The sequence below is a fragment of the Oncorhynchus kisutch genome, linkage group LG15, assembly GCF_002021735.2.
Source record: "Oncorhynchus kisutch isolate 150728-3 linkage group LG15, Okis_V2, whole genome shotgun sequence".
NCBI classification, from domain to species: Eukaryota; Metazoa; Chordata; class Actinopteri; order Salmoniformes; family Salmonidae; genus Oncorhynchus; species Oncorhynchus kisutch.
In genome coordinates, this window is record NC_034188.2 from 12273666 (window position 1) to 12283818 (window position 10153).

General features: G+C 48.1%; 1 protein-coding gene across 1 annotated transcript in view; it reads left to right on the plus strand.

Moving 5' to 3' along the window:
* Positions 1 to 6431, plus strand: part of LOC109904957 (rho-related GTP-binding protein RhoG-like) — a 7204-nt gene extending 773 nt beyond the window's left edge. Inside the window, exons 2-3 of the mRNA XM_031789665.1 lie at positions 4036 to 4197; positions 4295 to 6431. Of these exons, the coding sequence (XP_031645525.1) occupies positions 4069 to 4197; positions 4295 to 4741 (576 nt within the window). The 5' untranslated portion in view covers positions 4036 to 4068 and the 3' untranslated portion in view covers positions 4742 to 6431. The remainder of the gene's footprint in view (positions 1 to 4035; positions 4198 to 4294) is intronic.
* Positions 6432 to 10153: the final 3722 nt, after the last annotated feature.

Here is a 10153-nt window from a genome sequence, read left to right on the forward strand (position 1 = left end):
CTCTCTCCTCACGACTCTCTCTCTCTCTCCTCACGACTCTCTCTCTCTCTCCCTCACGACTCTCTCTCTCTCTCTCCTCAACTCTCTCTCTCTCCTCTCCTCACGACTCTTCTCTCTCTCTCTCTCACGACTCTCTCTCTCTCTCCTCACGACTCTCTCTCTCTCCTCACGACTCTCTCTCTCTCTCCTCACTTCTCTCTCTCTCTCCTCACTTCTCTCTCTCTCTCCTCACGACTCTCTCTCTCTCTCCTCACTTCTCTCTCTCTCTCTCCTCCTTCCTCTCTCTCTCTCCTCACGACTCTCTCTCTCTCTCCTCACTTCTCTCTCTCTCTCCTCACTTCTCTCTCTCTCTCCTCACTTCTCTCTCTCTCTCCTCATTCTCTCTCTCTCTCCTCACTTCTCTCTCTCTCTCTCTCCTCACGACCTTCTCTCTCTCTCCTCACGACTCTCTCTCTCTCTCTCTCCTCACGACTCTCTCTCTCCTCACTTCTCTCTCTCTCCTCACTTCTCTCTCTCTCCTCACGACTCTCTCTCCTCACGACTCTCTCTCTTCTCTCCTCACGACTCTCTCTCTCTCTTCCTCACTTCTCTCTCTCTCTCCTCACTTCTCTCTCTCTCCTCACTTCTCTCTCTCTCCTCACTTCTCTCCTCACTTCTCTCTCTCCTCACTTCTCTCCTCACTTCTCTCTCTCCTCACTTCTCCTCACTTCTCTCTCTCCTCACGACTCTCTTCTCTCCTCACTTCTCTCCTCACGTCTCTCTCTCTCTCCTCACGACTCTCTCTCTCTCTCCTCACGACTCTCCTCACGACTCTCTCTCTCTCCTCACGACTCTCTCTCTTCTCCTCACGACTCTCTCTCTCTCCTCACGCCTCTCTCTCTCTCCTCACTTCTCTCCTCTCTCCCTCTCTTCTCTCCTCACTTCTCTCTCTCTCTCACTTCTCTCTCTCTCCCTCACGACTCTCTCTCTCTCCTCACGACTCTCTCTCTCTCCTCACGACTCTCTCTCTCTCCTCACGACTCTCTCTCTCTCCTCACTTCTCTCTCTCTGCTCCTCACTCTCTCTCTCTCTCCTCACTTCTCTCTCTCTCTCCTCACTTCTCTCTCTCTCTCCTCACTTCTCTCTCTCTCTCCTCACTTCTCTCTCTCCTCTCCTCACTTCTCCTCTCTCTCTCCTCACGACTCTCTCTCTCTCTCCTCACGACTCTCTCTCTCTCTCCTCACTTCTCTCTCTCTTCTCCTCACTTCTCTCTCTCTCTCCTCACTTCTCTCTCTCTCTCTCTCCTCACGACTCTCTCTCTCTCTCTCCTCACGACTCTCTCTCTCTCTCTCCTCACGACTCTCTCTCTCCTCCACGACTCTCTCTCCTCCTCGACTCCTCTCTCCTCCTTCTCTCCTCACTCTCTCTCTCTCCTCACGACTCTCTCTCCTCACGACTCTCTCTCTCTCTCTCCTCACGACTCTCTCTCTCTCTCTCCTCACTTCTCTCTCTCTCCTCATGACTCTCTCTCCTCACTTCTCTCACTCTCCTCACTTCTCTCTCTCTCCTCACTTCTCTCCTCACGTCTCTCTCTCCTCACTTCTCTCCTCACGTCTCTCTCTCCTCACTTCTCTCCTCACGTCTCTCTCTCCTCACGACTCTCTCTCTCTCCTCACTTCTCTCCTCACGTCTCTCTCTCTCTCCTCACGACTCTCTCTCTCTCTCCTCACGACTCTCCTCACGACTCTCTCTCTCTCCTCACGACTCTCTCTCTCTCTCCTCACGACCTCTCTCTCTCTCCTCACGACTCTCTCTCTCTCCTCACTTCTCTCTCTCTCTCCTCACTTCTCTCTCTCTCTCTCCTCACTTCCTCTCTCTCCTCACTTCTCTCTCTCTCTCCTCACTTCTCTCTCTCTCTCCTCACGACTCTCTCTCTCTCCTCACGACTCTCTCTCTCTCCTCACGACCTCTCTCTCTCTCCTCACGACTCTCTCTCTCTCCTCACTTCTCTCTCTCTCTCCTCACTTCTCTCTCTCTCTCCTCACTTCTCTCTCTCTCTCCTCACTTCTCTCTCTCTCTCCTCACTTCTCTCTCTCTCTCCTCACTTCTCTCTCTCTCTCCTCACTTCTCTCTCTCTCTCCTCACTTCTCTCTCTCTCTCTCTCTCACTTCTCTCTCTCTCTCCTCCTCACGACTCTCTCTCTCTCTCTCCTCACGACTCTCTCTCTCTCTCTCCTCACGACTCTCTCTCTCTCTCCTCCTCACGACTCTCTCTCTCTCTCTCCTCACGACTCTCTCTCTCTCCTCACTTCTTCTCGTCCCTCACGACTCTCTCTCTCTCACGACTCTCTCTCCTCACGACTCTCTCTCCTCACGACTCTCTCTCCTCACGACTCTCTCTCTCCTCACGACTCTCTCTCTCCTCACGGACTCTCTCTCTCCTCACGACTCTCTCTCTCCTCACTTCTCTCTCTCTCCTCACGACTCTCTCTCCTCACGACTCTCTCTCTCTCCTCACTTCTCCTCTCTCTCTCCCTCACGACTCTCTCTCTCTCTCCTCACGTCTCTCTCTCTCTCTCTCCTCACGACTCTCTCTCTCTCCTCACTTCTCTCTCTCCTCACGACTCTCTCTCTCCTCACGACACTCTCTCCTCACGACTCTCTCTCTCCTCACGACTCTCTCTCTCCTCACGGACTCTCTCTCTCCTCACGGACTCTCTCTCTCCCTCACGACTCTCTCTCTCCCTCACGACTCTCTCTCCTCACTTCTCTCTCTCTCCTCACGACTCTCTCTCCTCACGACTCTTCTCTCCTTCTCTCCTCACTCTCCTCTCTCTCTCTCTCCTCACGAACTCTCTCTCTCTCTCCTCACGACTCTCTCTCTCTCTCCTCACGGACTCTCTCTCTCTCCTCACATTCTCTCTCTTTCCTCACTTCTCTCTCTCTCTCCTCACGACTCTCTCTCTCTCCTCACGACTCATCTGCTCTCTCCATCACTTCCTCTCTCTCTCTCCTCACTTCTCTCTCTCTCTCCTCACTTCTTCTCTCTCTCCTCCTCTCTTCCTCTCTTCTCCTCACTTCTCTCTCTCTCTCCTCACTCTCTCTCTCTCCTCACGACTCTCTCTCTCTCTCCTCAACGTCTCTCTCTCCTCTCTCTCCTCACGAACTCTCTCTCCTCTCTCCTTCACGTTCTCTCTCTCTCTCTTCCTCACGACTCCTCGCTCTCTCTCTCCTCACTTTCTCTCTCTCTCTTCCTCACGATCTCTCCTCCTCTCTCCTCCTTCTGGTCTCTCTCCTCACGACTCTCTCTCCTCAGACTCTCTCTCTCTCCTCACGACTCTCTCTCTCTCTCCTCACGACTCTCTCTCTCTCCTCACTTCTCTCTCTCTCTCCTCACGACTCTCTCTCTCTCCTCACGACTCTCTCTCTCTCCTCACGACTCTCTCTCTCTCCTCACGACTCTCTCTCTCTCCTCACGACTCTCTCTCCTCACGACTCTCTCTCCTCACGACTCTCTCTCTCTCTCCTCACGACTCTCTCCTCTCTCTCCTCACGACTCTCTCTCTCTCTCCTCACGACTCTCTCTCTCCTCACTTCTCTCCTCACTTCTCTCTCTCTCCTCACTTCTCTCTTCTCTCTCTCCTCACTTCTCTCTTCTCTCTCTCTCCTCACTTCTCTCCTCACTTCTCTCCTCACTTCTCTCTCTCTCTCTCCTCACTTCTCTCTCTCCTCACTCCTCTCTCTCTCCGCACCTCTCTCTCTCTCTCTCTCTCCTCACTTCTCTCTCTCTCTCCTCACTCCTCTCTCTCTCCGCACTTCTCTCTCTCTCTCTCTCCTCACTTCTCTCTCTCTCCTCATGACTCTCTCTCTCTCTCTCCTCACTTCTCTCCTCACTTCTCTCTCTCTCCTCACTTCTCTCTTCTCTCTCTCTCCTCACTTCTCTCCTCACTTCTCTCCTCACTTCTCTCTCTCTCTCCTCACTCCTCTCTCTCTCCGCACCTCTCTCTCTCTCTCTCTCTCTCTCTCTCTCTCCTCACTTCTCTCTCTCTCTCCCCAGGTTCTGCAGCCTGTGTGTTCTTAGGAAGGCAGAATGCAGACCATGAAGTGTGTAGTGGTGGGGGACGGTGCTGTGGGTAAAACATGCCTCCTCATCTCCTACACCACCAATGCTTTCCCAGAGGAGTACATCCCCACTGTGTTCGACAACTACAGCGCCCAGGTTCACCTGTGTTTTCCTCTGTCTGTGTGTTTGTCTGCCTGTGTGTGTTTTTTTACAGCTGGGTTTTTACATCTGTGTGTGTGTGTGTGTGTCGCAGATGACGGTAGATGGTCGCAGCATCAGCCTCAACCTGTGGGACACAGCCGGACAAGAGGAGTACGACCGCCTCCGCACTCTGTCCTACCCCCAATCCAACGTCTTCGTCATCTGTTTCTCCATCGGGAGTCCATCCTCCCACGCCAACGTCCGCCACAAGTGGCACCCGGAGGTGTCTCACCACTGCCCCAGCGTGCCCATCCTCCTAGTGGGGACCAAGAGGGACCTGAGGAGTGATGGGGAGACGGTGAAGAAGCTGAAGGAGCAGGGTTTAGCTCCCACCACACAGCAACAGGGGAACAGCATGGCTAAGCAGATAGGAGCGGTGAAGTACATGGAGTGCTCTGCTCTGACGCAGGAAGGGGTCAGGGAAGTGTTCAGCGAGGCAGTACGGGCCGTGTTGTATCCCGTTACCAAAAAGAATGCCAAGAAGTGTGTACTGTTGTAATGAAATGGGTTGGTGACTGGGACTAAGGGATGCACACGGATGGAGAGAGTGAGGAGAAAAGACTGGAGAGAGACTATGACGGGGAGCAAGTTTGAGTTTGTTGGAGGAGATGGACTCAGGCCCCTCTGCCTGTAAAGACTCTTGATTCAGCTCACTTCTCTCCTTCCTCCAGTTCCCTCAAAATCAAATCAGGACCTCAAAGCCAGTTCCACTGCATCTATTTTGTTCCTTCTTCTTACTCTCTAATCAGGGAAAAGCTTTAGACCTGGGACACCAGGTGGGAGCAATTCATAATCAGGCAGAACTGAAAACCAGTTGTAGTCTGGACCTCGTAGGGTCAGAGTTGAAAACCCTGGCTCTATTATTTTCCTCTCCTGCAGAGTTTAATCCACTTCTCATTGTATCACCAAAGTGACTATGCCAACAGAGCTGCAGGGGAGAATATAGTCTTTCTCTCCCCAGTCTGCTCAAACTCCTAATAATATTATCTATTGATATCACTTGATTTGTAGCAATGTTTGAAAAGATGCTTCTGCCTTCGCTAATATAATCGGTCTATTTTGTTTTGTGTAATCCCTTCTTTTTAAGATGTTCCATAATGACAGATCCCCGACCTGATAGAGCTGGAGAGACGAGCTTTAGTATAAAGGTATCCACTCCCTCCATCACAGCCTATCCAGTCAGCTATTCAGGATACCCATCGAGTACCTTTGAAACCACACCTGGAAATAGCCTATAGGTTTTGGGCATCTTGTTTTGTGCAGCTCTCTGCTTTAGCTAGGTGTCCAGTTTGCCTTCTTAATTTACCTCCAAATGACCCTAAACCTTCTTAATTTACCTCCAAATGACCCTAAACCTTCTTAATTTACCTCCAAATGACCCTAAACCTTCTTAATTTACCTCCAAATGACCCTAAACCTTCTTAATTTACCTTCAAATGACCCTAAACTTTCTTAATTTACCTCCAAATGACCCTAAACCTTCTTAATTTACCTCCAAATGACCCTAAACCTATTTAATTTACCTTCAAATGGACATTAGCCTAATCCAATTATGATGCAAGGGCCAAATCAACTGGGTTGTGGGCAGACATTTTAAAATCCATGAATGGAATGATTGTATGAATGAATGTTGTGAGTTTTTATGATTAATGCTGACAAGAATGATGGAGCGACAGAGATATCAGATTGTTGCTTCCGGTTATTTATGCAAATGACATTTTATGTGCCTTTTATTGTATGATATTTGATTTTTAAATGTTATCTACTTAAAAAACAAATCTAGATGTATATGCATTAGATCCCAAAATGATTGTATTAGAAATATGTTGTGTGTGTGTGTACTAGTCTCTGGGAGTAACTCAACATTACATCCTCTCAGAAGAACCTAACCTTCTTTCAGAAGGTGCCATGAAACAAACCTTTTGATTTGACACGATGTTTCCTCCCTTTGGGGCCGACTCGGAAACGGATGTAGAGCTGACATCAGAGAGGTGTTGTGGTGTGAACTTGCCTTCAGCGTTTTGCCACTAGAATGTGATTTATGCTACAGCCTATACGATGCTGGTAAATGAGCGGTGGGGTGATAACTGACAACGGCAGCAGGAAGTAGGGCTCAGATTCCAACAACTGTACATTATTTAGGCTTGTCTTTTTATTTCTGCATCTTTTTATTAAATGAATGAACCATGGGTGGTTTTTATAGTGTGGAAAGGGTATCATACTGAAAATGTACAGGGCCAAACCTTCTGAAGATCTATTTAAGGGGTGCATCACAAATGGCACACTACTCCCTTTTCTAGTGCATTAAATAAGTAATCAGGGTGTAATTTGGGACTTAGTGTATGAAAGCCTAAACCAAGAGAGCAATAAAACCTCATTCCTTTTTTAAAATCAATTTATTCAGGTGATCAGCTGTTAGTTTGAATGTAAACCTACCCAAAATCAGTCATGGGACTGCTCTTCTAGGTAAGGAGAGAGATGCAAATGGTTATTTATTGGGGGGGGGGGGGGGTGGACTCTTGAGTTGGGAGAACCATGTTATTCCACCTCTCAAGTTGCAGAGGAAGTTTGCTTCATTCTGTCAAGAGAAGTGAGGTGGAGGTCCTTCAGGGCTTTGTGGAAACAGATGTGTTAGTTTGACAGATCACTGTGCTGTGTAGAGGATTGAATGAAAGCGTGTGTCTGTCAGTGGAAATCCTGTTACCGTGTCCTGATTTCACTTTCTGAACATGCTGTTAAACATCACACACCTGGGCCTTTCCATCTGACAGCTGTGTGTGTGTGTGTGTGTGTTTCCCAAATTCCAGGGGACCCCAAGGGGTGTGTATTTTGGGTGTTGCCATGGCACTACACAGTTGATTAAAATAATCAAAGCTTGATGATTAGTTGGTTATTTGACTCAACTGTGTAGTGCCATGGCAACACCCCCGGGGGGGGGGGGGGTACTCCATTTATTATACACTGGGAACTAGTTTTATCTGTAGAATTGTTGTAATTATATATAAAAGTGTATTTGTATAAATGAACTAACAATGAGATTATTTTTTTAACTATGCTAAATACAATTCTTATAGCGAAATAGTGATGTGCTATTCCCTGTGTGGCGTTCTCTGCTTCTGCAGATGGGGAGCTTGTGGGTGACAAAACGCATCACGGCAAGAGAGGCGACAACATAGAGACCTAAGAAGACAACATAGCAAGGTTACACAGCATGGGGCGGCAGGTAGCCTAGTGGTTAGAGCGTTGGACTAGTATGACACAGTAGACCTAGAACACAACTCTAAGCACCAGGTCATGACACAGTAGACCTAGAACACAGTAGACCTAGAACCCAACTCTAAGCACCAGGTCATGGCACAGTAGACCTAGAACCCAACTCTAAGCACCAGGTCATGACACAGACCTAGAACACAGTAGACCTAGAACACAACTCTAAGCACCAGGTCATGACACAGTAGACCTAGAACACAACTCTAAGCACCAGGTCATGACACAGTAGACCTAGAACCCAACTCTAAGCACCAGGTCCCAAGTGGCTACATGTACTGTATGTATGCATCCCCTTTTAGAAGATACATTGAAGGCTACTGTGGCACATTTATCAGCACATCAGTACTAAAATACATATCTATACGTTGTAGTTGGTGAGTACATGACCATTCTTCAACACAAGATGGCGACAAAGCCCCTCTGTTTTATTCTACATTCCCAGATTGACTCTCTTCCCTTGTTTACACACTGGTGTTACACAACCTTCTACATTCAGAGGCAACGTCCCAAATGACGTTCTATTCTCGTTATAGTCCACTACCTTTGACCAGGGCCCGCATAGGGTTCTGTTCAAAAGTAGTGCACTACAGGCAATAGGGCTCTGTTCAAAAGTAGTGCACTACAGGCAATAGGGTTCTGTTCAAAAGTAGTGCACTACAGGCAATAGGGCTCTGTTCAAAAGTAGTGCACTACAGGCAATAGGGCTCTGTTCAAAAGTAGTGCACTACAGGCAATAGGGTTCTGTTCAAAATTAGTGCATTACAGGCAATAGGGTTCTGTTCTAAATTAGTGCACTACAGGCAATAGGGTTCTGTTCATAAGTAGTGCACTACAGGCAATAGGGTTCTGTTCATAAGTAGTGCACTACAGGCAATAGGGTTCTGTTCATAAGTAGTGCACTACAGGCAATCGGGCTCTGTTCAAAAGTAGTGCACTATATAGGGAATAGTGTCATTTGGCACACTGACTCAGAGTTCAAGTTCCACCCTCGTCTTCTCTCTGAGTCATCCTTCAACTCAGCAGACACCTACAAGTTCCATCCATTCTTCCTGCTCTAGAATATCGAAGTGTTGCTAATGCTGAAAAATGGCTGTGACCTTCGTGGGCGTTGGCTCTAACCACATGATAGATGTGTTGAACTTCACCAACAAACTCCCACAACAGTATGCATATTCTCTGTCCTGTAATGTTTTATAAGAGGTTGACATTGTTGGCACAGAATAGTAAGAAGGCCTATTTAACATTTAGTAGATACAATATGGACATAAAACTTATTCGACAACATGCCAGACATTAGAGCTGTGACCATGAACCGAAAATGATCAACAATGACCATACCAATCACTTATCGCAGGATTTTTGCTCATATGGTTCGTTTGGATAAGTAGCCTATACCAGACAAATGTGATGTTTGAACTTAATGTTTGCTAATAATGTTAATGGGACAATTGTTGGCTTCAACCATCAGAATAGTAGTTTAGTAGTTTAAAGGATCATTTTAAAATGTGGTGCACATTTATATGATTAACTTGTGGTTCTATTGATCATTATTGCATCAATTTAGACAATTCACCGCAATATGTGTTGAAACTACAAGATGAAATTGATTAAGACCAATGTCTTGATCGATCACCAACTCAGCTGAAATCAGGGAGGTTTGAAGGCCGGACCACCAACGTCTATAGGACTACAAACATGCTTGTTACTCTGGTGCAGAGCGGAGGACAGCTAAGTTACTCTGGTGCAGAGCGGAGGACAGCTAAGTTACTCTGGTGCAGAGCGGAGGACAGCTAAGTTACTCTGGTGCAGAGCGGAGGACAGCTAAGTTACTCTGGTGCAGAGCGGAGGACAGCTAAGTTACTCTGGTGCAGAGCGGAGGACAGCTAAGTTACTCTGGTGCAGAGCGGAGGACAGCTAAGTTACTCTGGTGCAGAGCGGAGGACAGCTAAGTTACTCTGGTGCAGAGCGGAGGACAGCTAAGTTACTCTGGTGCAGAGCGGAGGACAGCTAAGTTACTCTGGTGCAGAGCGGAGGACAGCTAAGTTACTCTGGTGCAGAGCGGAGGACAGCTAAGTTACTCTGGTGCAGAGCGGAGGACAGCTAAGTTACTCTGGTGCAGAGCGGAGGACAGCTAAGTTACTCTGGTGCAGAGCGGAGGACAGCTAAGTTACTCTGGTGCAGAGCGGAGGACAGCTAAGTTACTCTGGTGCAGAGCGGAGGACAGCTAAGTTACTCTGGTGCAGAGCGGAGGACAGCTAAGTTACTCTGGTGCAGAGCTGAGGACAGCTAAGTTACTCTGGTGTAGAGCGGAGGACAGCTAAGTTACTCTGGTGCAGAGCGGAGGACAGCTAAGTTACTCTGGTGCAGAGCGGAGGACAGCTAAGTTACTCTGGTGCAGAGCGGAGGACAGCTAAGTTACTCTGGTGCAGAGCGGAGGACAACTAAGTTACTCTGGTGCAGAGCGGAGGACAGCTAAGTTACTCTGGTGCAGAGCGGAGGACAGCTAAGTTACTCTGGTGCAGAGCGGAGGACAGCTAAGTTACTCTGGTGCAGAGCGGAGGACATCCACTGTAAAGCCTGGATAGAGAAGTGAGGAGAAGATATACCAAGGTCTTTACACAATACACACAGAACATTTCCA